The sequence below is a fragment of the Bactrocera oleae genome, chromosome 3, assembly GCF_042242935.1.
Source record: "Bactrocera oleae isolate idBacOlea1 chromosome 3, idBacOlea1, whole genome shotgun sequence".
In the NCBI taxonomy this organism is placed as follows: Eukaryota; Metazoa; Arthropoda; class Insecta; order Diptera; family Tephritidae; genus Bactrocera; species Bactrocera oleae.
The window spans coordinates 11437317-11458346 of NC_091537.1; the positions used below are offsets into that span (position 1 = coordinate 11437317).

Consider the following 21030-nt stretch of genomic DNA (forward strand, 5'->3'; position numbering starts at 1 on the left):
ATTTTGTTAATATATCTTACATATTGACCGATATATACGGTATCAAGTCAATCAGAAGTTTTAAATATTATATTTGGTTTATGAGAGATAGGGTAGTTTTGAACTGCTTTTATCCATTTTTGCAAATAAACATATGCGGAATAAAGTCAACCGGATGTTTTGAAATCCTGATATTATTTATATGGCAGCTAAGGCAAGTTTTAAATCGATTTTAGCCATTTTATGCACACAGATACATTGTTATAACAAAAAAACTCGCTCCTTTAATTTCATTAAGATAACTCGCATATTGACCGATCTTTACGATATAAAGTTAGTCGGAAGCTTGAAAAATTTTCTATTAGGTATATGGAGACTAAGGGAATTATTGATCTGATTCAAGCACACGGGCATATTGATATCAGATAAAGATTCTTTCTGAGTTTCGATAATATATCTCATAGATTGACAGATATTTTCGATAAAAAGTTTGCAATAGGAATTAGGGTCCATATGTTATATTCAGTACAAAGGGGCTTGAACAGTTTTGTTTTGATTTAGATAATTTTTGATCATAAACTGGCACACTTCAAAGTCAGTATTCATGCAAAGTTTTATCCCGATACATTCATTGGTGCTTAATTTGTATGCTGGGAAGTAGGCGTGGTTGTAGTCCGATATCGCCCCACACTGCGGCCTTAAAATGTCAGAATAATGCCACCTACCGAATTTGTTTAAAATCGTTGGAAGCGGTCCCCAGATATGGGTTTCCACCTAAATGTAGGCGGTGCCAAGCCCATCGTCTAATTTTGACCCCGGCTTCTATAAAGTCCTATCGTACCATTTTGAATGTACAACTTCATGTCTCTGGCTTTTTTTTCAGATTTATTTTTTAGTACTTCATTTTTATATGTTAGTTATATGTTTGGTTATCATTCGATTTCATCCATGTTTACAGTGTCAGTAGTGGTGCTTAAGCGATTTATACTGAATGAAGTATTTTATTATAGCTATATTGGTTTAGAAGATATGTACATTAAACCTCTTAGAGAGCGGACATACGCAAAGTTTTTAGACACTTTATAGGTTTTCGATTAATGTCGTATTGTGGGCGTAGCAGGGGCCGATTACGCCAATCTACGAACTCGTCTAACTTGTTTAGCTAAGGAACACGTGTACCCAGTTTCATTGCGATATTTAAATTTTTATTCAAGTTACAGCTCGCACAGATACACAGACACATGGACGGACGAACGGACAGAAAGTCACTTGGAACTCAACTCGTCTTGTCATCCTGATCATTACATACCAATAAATATCTATCTCTATTAGTTTTAGGTGATACAAACAACCGTTAGGTGAACAAAACTATTATACTCTGTAGCAACATGTTGCAATAGTACAAAAATAGTAACTACAAATACCACACACGTACTGCTCTCCTCTGCACATTCTGCAAATCCTTCATGCAAGAATTTTACATGCTGTTGGATTTTATTGCATTTCCATTCTATGTTGTTTACTTTTGTTTTGGTGTTTGTTATTATATCCTTTTATTTACTTTTTTTTTCGCCAACAGGCAGTGTATTCTTTTTTCGTTCTTGGAATGAAGCAGAGGAGCAGGGCGCGTGTGGCAGTGTATGCAAAAATATTGTTTACTGTGATGTGGCATGAAATCTCTTCGCTACACTCCCAGTTAGTTGGAGCGACACAGCCAAAACACTAACAAAATGCTGGTTGCCACAACTGTCAGTGGGCGTTTGGTGTGCGAGTGTAGCAACTAATAAAAATAACATGCGTATGTGGCAATTTGCATATGAGAATAAATATTATGTCCACATCAAAACGATTGGATATGGATATAGTATGTATTTATGAGCTGGAATATGCGTATGTGCCAATAAAAATGTCTGTTTTTATAATTAGTGCCTGAAATATGCTCAAAAAACTGTCGAGAATCAATAAATTAAGTCTAGATAGCTTCTTAATTTCAAATTAAGGAATAGTTTCTAGGTATAGAAATATTTTTAGATACAGACAAAATTGTGTTTACGATTGTGATTTTAATTGATTGAATTTATTTATTAATTTTGTTACTAGTCTCTGTAAAAAAATTATCATTGACCATGTGATCTCAAGGATTTTGAAAATCTTTGATGCCTCTTTGAGAAAATTTTTTTTCACTTTTTTAAGCTCAATATAAAAGTATGTAGGCTGTAGTGTTGCTGCCTTCGATTATTTTACCAATTGAAGTCGAAAATGGATAGCCCTTCTAAGGAAATATTTTGGATTATGACGGAGAAGTCAGTGATGTGAAAATGCTTTGAAAATCCTACCGCTATTGAAATGAAGTAAGCTGAGTCAAATATTTATTTATGCTTGACTAAACAAGTAAAGCAGTCGTCCCTATCACAGCTGTAATGTAGAAAAAAATAAATATAAATTTGCTTTGGAAGTCAATAAGTCTATCTGGCAATAAGTCAATACAGAAAAATTTTAATTTCTAAAGAATAGTGGGGTCCCGAGATATGTGCCATATTTACATATAAGCTGTTTATCCTAGATCGATTGCGAAAATCTCTAACACTGATTTGGAAACAAACTTAACAATTTTGTTTTTAAATCCATATATATAATATATTTAATATTAATATAGTTTTATACAATCCTCAAATTGTTATCTCATTTTTAGAAAAATAAATAATAATATTTTCACACTTCAAAGCAATCATTTATTTCCCCATTGTTGTTGAAATAATCACATTTATTTACTATATCAATACTCTTTCAAATTGAATTCTCACCTCGCGGCGTGTTGTTTGATTTTTATTTTATTGCTCATTTTTCCATATTTTTTCCTATTATAATATTTACTCTCATTGTCATTGAACTTTCACCCTTCAATCAGTACTCCATGACTTGAGCTACTTGCAATATTGCAAGCAGATTTAGTTTCACAAGTTGCTTTGACTTTCAATTTACACTCTTAATGGAATGTAATACCATTGCAAGCACGCTTATTGCTTTTAAAAATACATTTTCATTTTTTAGTTTTGAAATGAATGACAAACAGCGCTTGAAAAATAGAAGCTTCATGCATAGTGAAATGAGCATGAGCAGGTGTTCTCCAATATAAAAGAATTCAGCATTTGGAAATTACAACTTTAACATTTTCTGAACCAAAAATGAATACAAATAATTTTTATATCAAATATGTATATGTGCCTATATAAGAACTTAAATTTTAATCTTAGTATTCCCCTCTGTCTATTGACATGCGTAGAAAAAAATTACAAGAAAAGTACGTCATGGTACCTTCTGACCTTGTCGACACGAGTAAATATTGTAACGCTATAGAAAAAACCTGAAGATACCTTTTTTTTTGTTGTAGAGGAATGGCATTTCATGAAGTGTAATTAAGTGATTTAGTGTTCGAACTGGCTACTTAAAGTCAAGCACTTTTATAGAATTTTGGTTTCATATGCTTGACGCAGGGATTAAGGGAATTTTCAAAGACTTTAAGCGTCTACCTACTTTAACAAGACCGATGATATAGGCAATCATCTCTGAGGTTGTCTTTTACCACAATAATACTTGGTGGAGAATTTAAAAATAAAGTTTTGAGGAGTTACTTTTAGATTTTCGAGGATTTAAACGAACAATTAACTAACGGTTCATTTTGTCACTTCTTGACTGTCTACATACGCGAAAGTAATTTGAAACCGTTGTTTCTTTTTTTTTTATATATTTCTATAACGGAGAAGCTTTTCTAATATTTAAGCTTTCATGGCTGTGCGCTTCTATGCGAATGTGAAAGAAATTTGTTAGTTGAGAGCTTTTTGGTGTGTGTAACAAAATGGTTGGTGTATTAGCTTAAGGTCGCTAGCTATAAAAAAGCTTTTCGCTTACACTCTAAAAATGTTAAATGTTTTTAGAAGAGCTTATTGATAAGCGAATGAATGCATTGCTTCACATTTTAATAAATTTTTGTTTCTCCTAATTTACTCAAAAATTCTTTCAAGTTTTAGTTTTATGTTTTAATGTTCTACAGTTGAATTGAGTGCAGTGTGATAAGCGACATTAAATAAAATTTTGCTCGGAAGACGTTTCCAGATTACGTTAAGGGGCACACCTGATGCCAAATTTCGAACATATCTAAATTTTTTGTTTTGCTTTTAAAAATAAAATACTAAAATTTTAAATGATTATTTCAAATATTTTTTAAGCTATAGGTATCTAAAATGTATCCGGTTAGTTCAATTAGCGCAATCCGTTTCCGAGAAACTACAGTTTTCAAATTGGTTACAGTTGTAACTCAAAGACAAAGCAACTTATCGCTTACATTTATTTTTGCTTAGTTTGTACATGTTTTGCGGTTCAACGCCTTTTCGGTTTTTCGATTGCATGAAAAATGCAATTTTCATCTTATTTTTTAACAAAATTTGAAATTATTTTACATATTAATAATATTTTTAAGCATACCCTGATTAGGGTATATTAAGTTCGCCACGATATTTATAGCACCCAAAAAGAAGTCTATAAAGTATATACATATATAAATGATCAGCGCTTCAACTGAGTCCGTCTGTTTGTATATACGCGAACTAGTCCCTTAGTTTTTGAGATATTGTCCTGAATATTTTCACACGTCCTTTTTGTCCCCAAGAAGCTGCTCATTTGCCGACCACTATAGCATATACAAACTGTACGATCGGAATCAAGTGCTTGAATGAAGAGTTTTTTCATTTGACGAGATAACTTCACGTAATTCGGCGTGGATTATTGTTTCAGGCAATAGAAGCTCCGAAGAAATTGTTTAGATCGGATCAGGTACTTTCATGGAAAACCGTTTTATTTATAGTAATAGAATAGAAATAGTTCAGATCGAGTCACTATAGCATATAAGGACTGACCGATGCAAATTAAGATTTTGTAAGGAATCTTTTTAATTTTTCAAAATTATTATAGCTTCGGTGCAACCTTACACACAGTGAAGGCCGCAATCATTGCAGCTGCGAATAATTTAACTGGTTAAAAATATTATTTTTTTAAAACTTTTTTTGATCTAATGCTTAATCAATTAAATACTTTACTGGTATTTGGTACACCGTAAAGGCAATATATATGCTATATTATATGTGCATTACATTATATAATAATGTAATAAAGACGGTTGCTTAGAGGACAGTGCGTATGAGTAATTTTTAACAACACGTTAGCCTTTGTTGTCTATAAAATAATATAACTTAAGCGTATTTCACTTTAACATGCGTTAGAAAATAAAATACTCTTTTTATAGTATTGGGGTGCAGTTATCAGGCCTAAACTAGCATTACTGTATTTTGAAACTTTTGAAAAGCAAAAAATAAAAAAGTTTGCAGAATCGAAGAGAACAGTTGTCCGTTATCATTCAATGTTGGATTTAATTTCACTTAAAAGCTGTAAATTTATTTTTTAATTTTGTTTTATATATTAATTAATAATTAATTTTGTTATCTTTTCATACTTGCACTTCACCAAATCGTTGTATTCAGCCGGCAGTAGAACATACTCTGGATCTAGTGTTTCAGATTTCGTGCGACGTCTCTGCTGCTTGCCATTGCCACACTTGCTGCGCACAAATCGCACTTTACCAGCTGTTACACTCTTCGCGCGAGTACTTTTTCTTTTGTTGTTGCTTGCGTGCTGATCTCGACGCATAGCATCAGCGCTATGTTCTCCGAAATGGCCGCCAACATTTTCCAATGTGATTTTGCTTCGTCCACTGCCGCTACCATCACCCGTGGCACCACTCTCCTCCTTATTGGTGACGGCCTTCTCGGCGAAACTGTCGCGACGCCATGAAGGTGTTAGTGTGCGTATAATATTCTCGCTGTCACTGTAACCTTCATAATGATAGCGCTTACGCAAATTTAAACTGGAAAGAAATTCGAGCGTTTGCCACACATTCATTGTGTTCGTCTCGAAGAAGTGCTCATCGTCGACTGACCATTCACCAGGGTGTGTGATGCGATTTGCCAACATCATTGTGATGGTGGTGCTATTGGCGCTGTTGTTATTGTTGTTGTTGGTGTGCTGCATTGCTGACGGCACTGTTGTGAGTGAAGAGTACTGCGAAGTCAGGTGTCTGTTTCCACTTATTTGAGGCATTGGCTTGAAGGTGAAAACACAAAATTCTATTTTCGTTCAAATTGCGCGCCGTTACACTCTGCAATTGCTCACTTTTTTTCTTTTTGTTGCCGCTGCACTTAGTTTATTTACAATTTTGATTGGCACTACCAAGCAAGTTTAATTTCGATTCCCATTTAAATATAACTTTGTAATTGCAACTTGAATTGAGCAGAAAATACGATTCGTATTCTACACACTCATACGCACACATACTCATACGCCACAGGCTGCCTATGCCTTTTTGCGCTAAGCTTTGTACCGCGTTGCAGCAATTGTGTGGCGGCCTCAAGTCTATCACCGGCGCTTTTCACTTTTCGCTACTCTCGATCCTCACAACTTGTCTGCGCACATCTACTTTTGAAACTGTTGTCGTTTTCATTGTTTTGACACCTTGACAGCAACACCTTGATGCATGTCCCAGCACGCCACTTTGTAGCACTTACGCTCATACTTAGTTTCACCCAAACCCGGGAGTTATCAATACGTAGTGGAGTGGGTGGGTGCTACGCAACAGTTAACAGTTGCGTGGCAGCAGGAAATTGTGTGTATAGAAATCCAATAGACACAGTTATTTTCAATGAGCTCACACGCATAGCTTTATATGTACATATTTATAGATTTTTATAATAATTCAAACTTGCTGTGAAAGATTTAAGCTTAATATATCAAGGATAGTCTTCAATATATGTATATTTAAGGTTACGCATATACAAGTAACAAAGGTAGGTTAGGCTAGGTTAGGTAAATGGGCTGATTTCTCGTGAGATTACGAATAATCCCACTTGGACAGCTAAAGACTCTTGTCCATTGTGATGCCCACAACTTTAAGATATCGATAAAAAAGAACGTCGCATATCGATAAAACGACTAGCGCCTACCACAAATTTATTGTGGAGGCTAATCTCAATTCCAGCCAATTTGACGGGTCGTAAAAAGTATGGCAACCGAGCTGTTTCAACCTAAGTCAGGCAATAGCTGCACAATGAAGGAGAAAGTGTCTAGATGTTTCCACCTCATCTTTCTCATTGCAAATTTGACAAGTTGCGTCCTCAAAAATCCTTAGCCCTTGCCGCGTGTGTGTCAATGGGACATCATTGAGGTGGTGTGAGTCTTACTAAGAGTTAGTAATTCAATGGTCCTTTTACGTTTCACTAGAGACCAGAAAAATTTCGCAACCCTACAAGTGCTAGTTGCTGACCAACGTTTATACAAGTAACCACCTACCGAATTTGTTTAAAATCGTTGGAAGCGGTCCCCAGATATGGGTTTCCACCTAAATGTAGGCGGTGCCAAGCCCATCGTCTAATTTTGACCCCGGCTTCTATAAAGTCCTATCGTACCATTTTGAATGTACAACTTCATGTCTCTGGCTTTTTTTTCAGATTTATTTTTTAGTACTTCATTTTTATATGTTAGTTATATGTGGGCGGGCGGGGTTATCATTCGATTTCATCCATGTTTACAGTGTCAGTAGTGGTGCTTAAGCGATTTATACTGAATGAAGTATTTTATTATAGCTATATTGGTTTAGAAGATATGTACATTAAACCTCTTAGAGAGCGGACATACGCAAAGTTTTTAGACAATTTATAGGTTTTCGATTAATGTCGTATTGTGGGCGTAGCAGGGGCCGATTACGCCAATCTACGAACTCGTCTAACTTGTTTAGCTAAGGAACACGTGTACCCAGTTTCATTGCGATATTTAAATTTTTATTCAAGTTACAGCTCGCACAGATACACAGACACATGGACGGACGAACGGACAGAAAGTCACTTGGAACTCAACTCGTCTTGTCATCCTGATCATTACATACCAATAAATATCTATCTCTATTAGTTTTAGGTGATACAAACAACCGTTAGGTGAACAAAACTATTATACTCTGTAGCAACATGTTGCAATAGTACAAAAATAGTAACTACAAATACCACACACGTACTGCTCTCCTCTGCACATTCTGCAAATCCTTCATGCAAGAATTTTACATGCTGTTGGATTTTATTGCATTTCCATTCTATGTTGTTTACTTTTGTTTTGGTGTTTGTTATTATATCCTTTTATTTACTTTTTTTTTCGCCAACAGGCAGTGTATTCTTTTTTCGTTCTTGGAATGAAGCAGAGGAGCAGGGCGCGTGTGGCAGTGTATGCAAAAATATTGTTTACTGTGATGTGGCATGAAATCTCTTCGCTACACTCCCAGTTAGTTGGAGCGACACAGCCAAAACACTAACAAAATGCTGGTTGCCACAACTGTCAGTGGGCGTTTGGTGTGCGAGTGTAGCAACTAATAAAAATAACATGCGTATGTGGCAATTTGCATATGAGAATAAATATTATGTCCACATCAAAACGATTGGATATGGATATAGTATGTATTTATGAGCTGGAATATGCGTATGTGCCAATAAAAATGTCTGTTTTTATAATTAGTGCCTGAAATATGCTCAAAAAACTGTCGAGAATCAATAAATTAAGTCTAGATAGCTTCTTAATTTCAAATTAAGGAATAGTTTCTAGGTATAGAAATATTTTTAGATACAGACAAAATTGTGTTTACGATTGTGATTTTAATTGATTGAATTTATTTATTAATTTTGTTACTAGTCTCTGTAAAAAAATTATCATTGACCATGTGATCTCAAGGATTTTGAAAATCTTTGATGCCTCTTTGAGAAAATTTTTTTTCACTTTTTTAAGCTCAATATAAAAGTATGTAGGCTGTAGTGTTGCTGCCTTCGATTATTTTACCAATTGAAGTCGAAAATGGATAGCCCTTCTAAGGAAATATTTTGGATTATGACGGAGAAGTCAGTGATGTGAAAATGCTTTGAAAATCCTACCGCTATTGAAATGAAGTAAGCTGAGTCAAATATTTATTTATGCTTGACTAAACAAGTAAAGCAGTCGTCCCTATCACAGCTGTAATGTAGAAAAAAATAAATATAAATTTGCTTTGGAAGTCAATAAGTCTATCTGGCAATAAGTCAATACAGAAAAATTTTAATTTCTAAAGAATAGTGGGGTCCCGAGATATGTGCCATATTTACATATAAGCTGTTTATCCTAGATCGATTGCGAAAATCTCTAACACTGATTTGGAAACAAACTTAACAATTTTGTTTTTAAATCCATATATATAATATATTTAATATTAATATAGTTTTATACAATCCTCAAATTGTTATCTCATTTTTAGAAAAATAAATAATAATATTTTCACACTTCAAAGCAATCATTTATTTCCCCATTGTTGTTGAAATAATCACATTTATTTACTATATCAATACTCTTTCAAATTGAATTCTCACCTCGCGGCGTGTTGTTTGATTTTTATTTTATTGCTCATTTTTCCATATTTTTTCCTATTATAATATTTACTCTCATTGTCATTGAACTTTCACCCTTCAATCAGTACTCCATGACTTGAGCTACTTGCAATATTGCAAGCAGATTTAGTTTCACAAGTTGCTTTGACTTTCAATTTACACTCTTAATGGAATGTAATACCATTGCAAGCACGCTTATTGCTTTTAAAAATACATTTTCATTTTTTAGTTTTGAAATGAATGACAAACAGCGCTTGAAAAATAGAAGCTTCATGCATAGTGAAATGAGCATGAGCAGGTGTTCTCCAATATAAAAGAATTCAGCATTTGGAAATTACAACTTTAACATTTTCTGAACCAAAAATGAATACAAATAATTTTTATATCAAATATGTATATGTGCCTATATAAGAACTTAAATTTTAATCTTAGTATTCCCCTCTGTCTATTGACATGCGTAGAAAAAAATTACAAGAAAAGTACGTCATGGTACCTTCTGACCTTGTCGACACGAGTAAATATTGTAACGCTATAGAAAAAACCTGAAGATACCTTTTTTTTTGTTGTAGAGGAATGGCATTTCATGAAGTGTAATTAAGTGATTTAGTGTTCGAACTGGCTACTTAAAGTCAAGCACTTTTATAGAATTTTGGTTTCATATGCTTGACGCAGGGATTAAGGGAATTTTCAAAGACTTTAAGCGTCTACCTACTTTAACAAGACCGATGATATAGGCAATCATCTCTGAGGTTGTCTTTTACCACAATAATACTTGGTGGAGAATTTAAAAATAAAGTTTTGAGGAGTTACTTTTAGATTTTCGAGGATTTAAACGAACAATTAACTAACGGTTCATTTTGTCACTTCTTGACTGTCTACATACGCGAAAGTAATTTGAAACCGTTGTTTCTTTTTTTTTTATATATTTCTATAACGGAGAAGCTTTTCTAATATTTAAGCTTTCATGGCTGTGCGCTTCTATGCGAATGTGAAAGAAATTTGTTAGTTGAGAGCTTTTTGGTGTGTGTAACAAAATGGTTGGTGTATTAGCTTAAGGTCGCTAGCTATAAAAAAGCTTTTCGCTTACACTCTAAAAATGTTAAATGTTTTTAGAAGAGCTTATTGATAAGCGAATGAATGCATTGCTTCACATTTTAATAAATTTTTGTTTCTCCTAATTTACTCAAAAATTCTTTCAAGTTTTAGTTTTATGTTTTAATGTTCTACAGTTGAATTGAGTGCAGTGTGATAAGCGACATTAAATAAAATTTTGCTCGGAAGACGTTTCCAGATTACGTTAAGGGGCACACCTGATGCCAAATTTCGAACATATCTAAATTTTTTGTTTTGCTTTTAAAAATAAAATACTAAAATTTTAAATGATTATTTCAAATATTTTTTAAGCTATAGGTATCTAAAATGTATCCGGTTAGTTCAATTAGCGCAATCCGTTTCCGAGAAACTACAGTTTTCAAATTGGTTACAGTTGTAACTCAAAGACAAAGCAACTTATCGCTTACATTTATTTTTGCTTAGTTTGTACATGTTTTGCGGTTCAACGCCTTTTCGGTTTTTCGATTGCATGAAAAATGCAATTTTCATCTTATTTTTTAACAAAATTTGAAATTATTTTACATATTAATAATATTTTTAAGCATACCCTGATTAGGGTATATTAAGTTCGCCACGATATTTATAGCACCCAAAAAGAAGTCTATAAAGTATATACATATATAAATGATCAGCGCTTCAACTGAGTCCGTCTGTCTGTATATACGCGAACTAGTCCCTTAGTTTTTGAGATATTGTCCTGAATATTTTCACACGTCCTTTTTGTCCCCAAGAAGCTGCTCATTTGCCGACCACTATAGCATATACAAACTGTACGATCGGAATCAAGTGCTTGAATGAAGAGTTTTTTCATTTGACGAGATAACTTCACGTAATTCGGCGTGGATTATTGTTTCAGGCAATAGAAGCTCCGAAGAAATTGTTTAGATCGGATCAGGTGCTTTCATGGAAAGCCGTTTTATTTGACGGCACGAATCGTTGTTTAAGGCAATAGTGCAATCTCTGTAGAAATAGTTCAGATCGAGTCACTATAGCATATAAGGACTGACCGATGCAAATTAAGATTTTGTAAGGAATCTTTTTAATTTTTCAAAATTTTTATAGCTTCGGTGCAACCTTACACACAGTGAAGGCCGCAATCATTGCAGCTGCGAATAATTTAACTGGTTAAAAATATTATTTTTTTAAAACTTTTTTTGATCTAATGCTTAATCAATTAAATACTTTACTGGTATTTGGTACACTGTAAAGGCAATATATATGCTATATTATATGTGCATTACATTATATAATAATGTAATAAAGACGGTTGCTTAGAGGACAGTGCGTATGAGTAATTTTTAACAACACGTTAGCCTTTGTTGTCTATAAAATAATATAACTTAAGCGTATTTCACTTTAACATGCGTTAGAAAATAAAATACTCTTTTTATAGTGTTGGGGTGCAGTTATCAGGCCTAAACTAGCATTACTGTATTTTGAAACTTTTGAAAAGCAAAAAATAAAAAAGTTTGAAGAGAACAGTTGTCAGTTATCATTCAATGTTGGATTTAATTTTACTTAAAAGCTGTAAATTTATTTTTTAATTTTGTTTTATATATTAATTAATAATTAATTTTGTTATCTTTTCATACTTGCACTTCACCAAATCGTTGTATTCAGCCGGCAGTAGAACATACTCTGGATCTAGTGTTTCAGATTTCGTGCGACGTCTCTGCTGCTTGCCATTGCCACACTTGCTGCGCACAAATCGCACTTTACCAGCTGTTACACTCTTCGCGCGAGTACTTTTGCTTTTGTTGTTGCTTGCGTGCTGATCTCGACGCATAGCATCAGCGCTATGTTCTTCGAAATGGCCGCCAACATTTTCCAGTGTGATTTTGCTTCGTCCACTGCCGCTACCATCACCCGTGGCACCACTCTCCTCCTTATTGGTGACGGCCTTCTCGGCGAAACTGTCGCGACGCCATGAAGGTGTTAGTGTGCGTATAATATTCTCGCTGTCACTGTAACCTTCATAATGATAGCGCTTACGCAAATTTAAACTGGAAAGAAATTCGAGCGTTTGCCACACATTCATTGTGTTCGTCTCGAAGAAGTGCTCATCGTCGACTGACCATTCGCCAGGGTGTGTGATGCGATTTGCCAACATCATTGTGATGGTGGTGCTATTGGCGCTGTTGTTATTGTTGTTGTTGGTGTGCTGCATTGCTGACGGCACTGTTGTGAGTGAAGAGTACTGCGAAGTCAGGTGTCTGTTTCCACTTATTTGAGGCATTGGCTTGAAGGTGAAAACACAAAATTCTATTTTCGTTCAAATTGCGCGCCGTTACACTCTGCAATTGCTCACTTTTTTTCTTTTTGTTGCCGCTGCACTTAGTTTATTTACAATTTTGATTGGCACTACCAAGCAAGTTTAATTTCGATTCCCATTTAAATATAACTTTGTAATTGCAACTTGAATTGAGCACAAAATACGATTCGTATTCTACACACTCATACGCACACATACTCATACGCCACAGGCTGCCTATGCCTTTTTGCGCTAAGCTTTGTACCGCGTTGCAGCAATTGTGTGGCGGCCTCAAGTCTATCACCGGCGCTTTTCACTTTGCGCTACTCTCGATCCTCACAACTTGTCTGCGCACATCTACTTTTGAAACTGTTGTCGTTTTCATTGTTTTGACACCTTGACAGCAACACCTTGATGCATGTCCCAGCACGCCACTTTGTAGCACTTACGCTCATACTTAGTTTTACCCAAACCCGGGAGTTATCAATACGTAGTGGAGTGGGTGGGTGCTACGCAACAGTTAACAGTTGCGTGGCAGCAGGAAATTGTGTGTATAGAAATCCAATCGACACAGTTATTTTCAATGAGCTCACACGCATAGCTTTATATGTACATATTTATAGATTTTTATAATAATTCAAACTTGCTGTGAAAGATTTAAGCTTAATATATCAAGGATAGTCTTCAATATATGTATATTTAAGGTTACGCATATACAAGTAACAAAGGTAGGTTAGGCTAGGTTAGGTAAATGGGCTGATTTCTCGTGAGATTACGAGTAATCCCACTTGGACAGCTAAAGACTCTTGTCCATTGTGATGCCCACAACTTTAAGATATCGATAAAAAAAGAACGTCGCATATCGATAACACGATTAGCGCCTACCACAAATTTATTGCGGAGGCTAATCTCAATTCCAGCCAATTTGCCGGCTCGTAAAAAGTATGGCAACCGAGCTGTTTCAACCTAAGTCTGGCAAAAGCTGCACAATGAAGGAGAAAGTGTCTAGATGTTTCCACCTCATCTTTCTCATTGCAAATTTGACAAGTTGCGTCCTCAAAAATCCTTAGCCCTTGCCGCGTGTGTGTCAATGGGACATCATTGAGGTGGTGTGAGTCTTACTAAGAGTTAGTAATTCAATGGTCCTTTTACGTTTCACTAGAGACCAGAAAAATTTCGCAACCCTACAAGTGCTAGTTGCTGACCAACGCTTATAACTAAGGTAAAATAGATATTTTACTTTTTAAAAGTCGCACAGGTTGACAGATTGGCAGACCATCGATTGCTTGCTAGAGCTGAGACAGCAGGCATTTTAAAAGCCCCCTGTCGGAGCGATGGGTGTCGCATTTGCTCAATCCGGACAACAAGTGGAACCTTTAGACCACTACACATCAGTGTTTTACGCAGTTTAAGTGCAATTGAAAGTTATTTCTGCGTCATTTCATGACCATTACCGAAAATGTATTCGCATGGACACACCATGAAACAGTCAAAAGAGTGGATTTTAGCTGACGAACCTGCTCCGAAGAAGGCGAAGAATTTCCTAGCTACTAGCAAGGTGATGATTATCGTTTGGGGACCGTTCTGGGATTAATACGAAGTACATCGCATCGACTATCTGGAGAAGCATAATTGCAGAAAAATGTACCTATTTGGTGAAGAAAAAAGTGGTCTTCTGGCATTACAAGGCACTGGACACACTTGCGCTGTCGCCACGGCGAAATTTGTTGAATTATGCACATAATTGCTGAGCCATCTATCTTCACTCAGATTTGGCGACTTAATTTTTTTTTCAATTAAAAAATTTATAGTAAAAATTTAACGAAGGAGGAAGTTATCGCTGGCAAGGAGGCCTGCGGAAAACGTATTTTTCAGACCTATTAAAGAAGTTGAAGCATTGCCAAGGCAAGTGTATTGAGCTTAAAGGCTATGTGGAGAAATAAATCGCATTTTTGTTCTTCTTAAACTAACTATTGATAGGACTTCCAACATATTATGGTATATATGTACATAAAGCTTACTAGAGGCTATGCTCCAAGCCTATTTGGTAGCTTTTTTGATGTCACTGAACTGCAATTATGTTTGTAAATACCATGATCGTTTTTTAAAACATTTCCCGCATGTGATGCTTTGGCAAATTTTTCACTGAGATATTTTGGTTTTGTTCTTGTAGTATATACTTTTTTTTTTACAAATACATAATACATAAATATTATGTCTTAAATGCGTAGTTATCTATGGTGAGGTGCCACTTATATCAAATTCTTACCGAACCTTACTTTAGATCTCAAAATAACTCTCTAATCGAATGTTTTTCATAGCAACCAATTAAGAAGTCATTTGCCAAAATTTCCTGCTTTCCATTTTAATACCCTCCCACAACTAAATATTTACTCTGATCAAAATCGAATGCACAGTACTCAATCGAAATCAAAATAAATAGTGACACACAGTAGTCGCGAATTGCAAGTTGAGAGCCGCGAGTGTCGACGCGTGGCGTGACTACACGTGATTTTTAGCTAAATTAACACCCTCGCAAAAATAAAAAATAAAAATAAAAAAAAATACGAAAACTATATGCAAATGTACGTACGTAATGTTTGTACGGCACGACACACTTCAAGAATTTGTCGACAATTGAAAGCGAAAGGCGAAAACTTTTGCCTGCCGTCGTCGTTGGCGCCTAAGGTGAAAGTTTGCGAAAAGCTGTAAATTAAATGTTCGTTGTTTGTTCGAGTTGTTTATGACCCTTTGGAGTGGTCGTGTTGCTTTTATATGCCACCGCTGTTTTACGTATCTGGTATACGAGCATTGATTGCTATTTGCTGCCGCAAAGTGTTCATAGCGACGCATAACTTGCAACACGTTGTTGCTAAACAGTGTAGCAGAATGCGGCAAGTTGCCTGGCTAATAGCGCCGTGCGGTTCGCGTCTGGGTGAAACGGTGTGGTGTGGCATGGCGTGCCGCGGGGCGTGTTAGCCGCCGCATGTTTGGGTGCGAGCGCACACTTGCACTCACACTTAGGCATGCAGCTACACGAAAGTGTGACAGCCGAAATGCCAGCACGTACCAATTGCACTTGGTGGGCGTTGTCGGTCACAAGGGAAATCAAAAACAAAAAAAAGAAAAAAAATCAAAAAAGCGGTATTAAAGTTTGAACTGAAATGCAAATTGATTTCCTCGTGTTTTAGCTGCGTTTTGCATGCTATTTTTCGGTGCGGGGGAAGAGGGAATAAAATTGCAGTTCTCATTAAACTTTGATTCGATTTAAAGTTATGGCCTGCAAGAGTAGGTACTTGGTGTCATAAAATAAGTAAAAATATATGTGTATAGGTTGTGCAATATTTCGTATAGAGTCATTATTTTTTGAATAAATTTTCAGAAATGCGCACTTAATTTCCGTTAAGTCTTTAGGGGACTTCCAGCAGTTGTGTTGAACTCTCTAGAATCAGAAAAAAGGTACTTACTTTTATAAAACATTAAAACAATGAAGCTGCCTTGGAAAATTGGGAAATATTTAGTGTTAGGTATTAAAACTGGAATGAAATTTATGCGGTCTTTGATTATTTTTCCAGTGTGGATTAAACGGAGTTTTGGAGGGAGAGGAGATCAAGTTCTTTTATGATTTTGTGAAAAGTATCTCCTCAAATGGAAAATGTTTCCAATCGTTCAGTTTGTATGGCAGATATAAGCTATAGTGGTCCGATATCGGCCCTTCCCACAAATGAGCAGCTCTTGGTTAGAAAAGTACGGCTGCAAAATAACGGATTGATATCTCAAAAACTGAGGGACTAAGTCGCATATATTTAGACGGACGGACAGGCAGACGGACATGGTTAAATTGACTCAGCTCGATACGCTGATCTATATATAAATGATCTTTATAAGGTTTCTGACGTTTCTTTTTGGGTGTTACAAACATCGTGGCAAACCTAATATACCCGGTTCAAGATACAATAAAATAACATAATGGTATAACAGTGAATTTCTGATGTTTGCTCTGCGAAGTTCAAGACGTACTGGGTTACCCCCACAGGACTCATATATAAATGGAATTTTGATCTTTATGTATAATAGACAAATCGCACGAATTACAAAATATAAACTTAGGAAAGTAGAAAAACTTTTGGGGGACTATTTTAACAAATTTTGAAACATTTCTCTTTCGTTAGTTAGTTCAACCGTTATTTAGATCGACAGAATCCAAGCTTCAACAATTGGGCTATATTAAAATTTCTTCAAAATGTTTCATACTTATGATATACAAACTTCATTTAGTGGTCTATTTGATATATTTACCTACCAGCACCTGCACTTGATCGTTCAAATACTTAATGAAATTTATTGAATTTCGTACGATCAATCCATCGCCAAATTAGTGACTTCTAATGACTGTGCCAGCGAACTGCGCGCGAGTACGACAAAACCAACAGCCAAACGCTGACAAAGTGTGTCCATTGCCTGGCCGCCAGCTGCTTTGATTATGATGCAATTTTCAACAGATTTTACATCAAGCTGCCACAAACTGGCCAGATATATGTATGCTCATACATGCGCTCGCATTTGCTGTTTTGTTTGTGTAAAGTTTGCGGCTACAACATAACTCCCAATCATTTGGCCAGGCAGCCTTGGGTGGGGCGCGTACCAAAGATAATGCGACTACGAGTTGATTATACTCGTACATTGTTGAGTGGCGCAACAAATAAAAAGTAAACACTAGCGCGCTGCGAAAACTTCATAGAATATAACAAATTTATGTTGCGAAATTCGCTTGGCTGGTGATAAAGGAAATTCCATTTTTAGCTCAAGTTTTTTTATATGTATGGAGTTTTTTGCAGCGAAATTCCTATTGTAAGCGGCGATCAAATTTATGGCTAGGCTAAAGTTTATTTTATACAATTTATGACACCACAAATGTGGGCGAACCGCTCGGTGTGGAAAGTAAAATAAATAAAAGAAACTGGTTTAGTAAGAACACAAAGGCATACATACATATGTATGTATTTATATATAGTAAGAAAATGGTTTGTTTGCATATCCGTTGACAGTGGCTGTCGAAAAAATGAGAGTAATTCATGGTTAGAGCTAGTACAATTTCGACCGATCGGTGTCAATTCGGTGGTTATATGCGTTCAATGTCCTGTAAGTAATGTAAATTGTGGTTAAGGCGAAACTATAGGGGTATATCCTGTAGCTTCTTGCTTCAACGGTGCTGTTAAAAAATGAACATGTGCGTTGTGACCAAGAGGGCCCCACTTAGGCGATGCGCAGCAATAGATTTAGTTTTTATTATTCTACATACTAAGACGATGAAATAAGATAAGATAAGAAACATGTAAGAACAAATACAGTCCACTAACCTTAAATAGTACAGAGGAAAAATTAAAGCTGCAGGTATCTGGGGCCTTGCAGTTGTGAGTAGTATTTATAATTATGCTTCAACCTATATTGTTGGTGTCGATGCAAAAAACATTCCCAAACTTTTTCTCGAGTTGACAGTCCTTTGAATATAAGTCCAGCTTTGTTCTGGTTACATGGACCTGACTGTCGTGGAAAAGGCGCATTAACCTATCGCCATTTCGCCCTCATTAGTCACGACTGTTAGATATTATACTCGTTTTATCTCGTTCTAGGTCGAATTCCATACTTTTGAGTTCCTTTATAATAGTTCAGAATAATATAAGATGCATACTCAGAGGGAGAATGGAAAATTAACTTTTTTAACGAATATTTCAAGGAGTTTCCAATAAAAAATTAAAAAAAACATGGACTTCAACTATACTGAAGCTACAATGCCCTACATATGTGCATTCCTTAGGTGTAAAAGCGTATACAAATATTTTTATCTAGATTTTGATCGGTCACTTGGTATAGCAGCTATATGCAATAGTGATTGAATCTGAAGCATATTCCATATTTAGACAATAATCGATGTAAAATTTCGTGAAGATATATTGTCAAATAAAAAAGTAGTGGTCCGATATCGGCGGTTCCGACAAATGAGTATTTTCTTCGGGAGAAAAGCACATGTGCATAACTTCAGATCGGTATCTGAAAAACTGAGGGACTAGTTCGCGTATATACAGATAGACAGATGGACATGACTAAATCGACGCAGATATGGGTATAACAAGCAAACGTAGTATACCCTATTCAAAGTATAAAAAGCGTGTCTGCTGCGAATTTCGAAGATTCAAACTAGCTCTCAACCCATAAATTTTCCTGCAGGTGTATTTTTTCTTTCTAATTACGGTGGAATAACGCTCTCGCGTAATAAAATATAGCAATAAGGTACAAATAAAATTCGGCATTAACGCTCTAATTTATTACCCAGAAAAATTGTAGGCAATTTATGCCTATGATTGATTTACATTAAACGCCTCTGAGTAGGAGAAAGGCAAGTCAAACATACATATTACCGTCTACTAAATCCACTTCGTCACATAGAAGTCGCATGAAACCAATCACCATATCCAGTCAATATTGGCACACCAAAATTTCAATGATACGCGCTTTTTGTCACGCATGGCGCGAAAAGCTAAGACGCCGCAGTAGGGGGCAAATTAGCGTAGTTAACAAAGCAAAATCGAAGCAATAACAAAGCGAAAAAAATTAAAATGCTAATGCATATAATACTCACGCCACAACAACGTCGGGATCCTCCCACCAGTTCTTAGTAGTTGGTTCTAGCAGCAAGCTTACACCGCGCCATCCTTTGGTGCGTGGCTGTATGCGAGACAAACGTGGATTTTCAGAGAAACTTATTAACGTTATGCGCTTTTTTTTAGGCATTTTGCTTGCGTGTATGCGTATATGCGTGTGCTGTATTTGTTTAAAGGATATTTTCACTAAAACTGCCAAGAGAAATTATTGAATTCACTAAGGTTGCTTATAGCAGTTTCAATGAAAATGCCTGTCTGTATCCTTTATAGTTCGCTAAGCGTGTGGCTGTGTGAGTGTGTGTATGAGCAAGTAGATTTACGCACCCGTGAACGCTGCTTTCCTTTAAGTTTTTCACTGAATACTAAACGCGCCATACTCGTTCCGTCCTTACGTTTTGACCTATGCTAGTTTACAACAGCAAAAATCACACTTGTATTTAGCTACCACATAAGCATTGATATTTGGTGTAATCATATAAATATATGCAATTACTGACAATAGCACGTATAATTCACTGTCACCACAAAGCACTAACGCGTCAAATTTGTTGCTGCTTTGTATAAAACAAATTAGGCTAATTTATGAGTGAAAATATATAAAAAATATGAACAAAAACAAAGAAATATTATTTATTACAAAAAATCGTCTTATCAATAGATTTAGCGCGTACTTTTGTTTTCGAAACTATGAAAGAAATTTGAAGTATAAAAATTTTGAAATGTTGCTCAGATGTAAAGTTTGACAGGGTCTGCTTGTAAAGCGAAATATTGAGACTTCGAACAAAAACATAATAATATGTTGTTAGCATGTAAGAATTACATACCGAGTTATATTGACTGTAAAAAGAGAGATTATCTTAATTCATCACACGTTTGAAATAATCTTTATCTCAGCAAATTATTATAGTGCTTATCTTACTGTTTTAGTTCTGAGATAAGACATTCTTCGAAATAAATATGTAGTTAGGTCTGTTTTAAAAAGATTATAATATTTATTAACAAGTCCACATGAGTCACCTGAGCGATGGAAATTGAAATTCACGATGGAAAATGTCCACAATACCGAAATATTCGCCTTGGCTCAGTTCGATGTTCCAAAAGCTCAAAACAACATGCTCTTCACTTTGTCCCGCAATTTATTAATCCTTAGAATGCTGGTACATACTAATCTTGAGTAGCTTATTTCTAATACAATTTATGATCTACCATTGATCAATTGACTATAGCCAGTAAAAGGGCTTTGCCAAAATAATTATTTTCAATTACATACATAAATTATGAAAGCTATCATTGATTCGCCATCAATTATTATGAGATCGCTGCCCTCTTATCTAGAAAGTAGGCAAGTATTCAACAATACAAAAGAGCATATGTATACCTCATTATTATATCGTTATACTGACTTATTTGGGTTATATAATTTCTTTGTTCGATTCGGCACTCTCTAATTTCTGTAGAATTACAGTTCAGACATCGCAACGATGCATATTCGTGTTAGCGAAAAGCTTAAATATTTGACTTTTAT

At 35.5% G+C, this 21030-nt stretch overlaps 2 protein-coding genes across 5 annotated transcripts in view; both read right to left on the reverse strand.

The window, feature by feature from the left end:
* The window catches only part of LOC106615265 (golgin subfamily A member 6-like protein 22), a 33735-nt gene extending 13572 nt beyond the window's left edge, over positions 1–20163 (reverse strand). For 2 of the 4 annotated variants that reach the window (XR_011395662.1, XM_070107472.1), the window contains exon 1: positions 5486–6075. Coding sequence is in view for 3 of the 4 variants with exons in the window: in XM_070107472.1 (XP_069963573.1) it covers positions 5486–6060 (575 nt within the window). In the remaining variant the exon portion in view is untranslated. Of the gene's footprint in view, positions 1–5485; positions 6076–19483; positions 19717–19829 lie in introns of those variants that run through there. The other 2 variants (XM_070107474.1, XM_014231404.3) reach the window with 2 other exon arrangements.
* LOC118681520 (uncharacterized) lies at positions 12151–12759 on the reverse strand. Its single transcript, XM_070107513.1, has one exon. The coding sequence runs from the start codon at positions 12757–12759 to the stop codon at positions 12151–12153; it is 609 nt and encodes a 202-aa protein (XP_069963614.1).
* Positions 20164–21030: the final 867 nt, after the last annotated feature.

What these genes read in the sequence shown, in the direction of transcription:
- LOC118681520 (XM_070107513.1), bottom strand. Translation starts at nt 12,759, where the DNA reads ATGCAGCACACCAACAACAACAATAACAACAGCGCCAATAGCACCACC.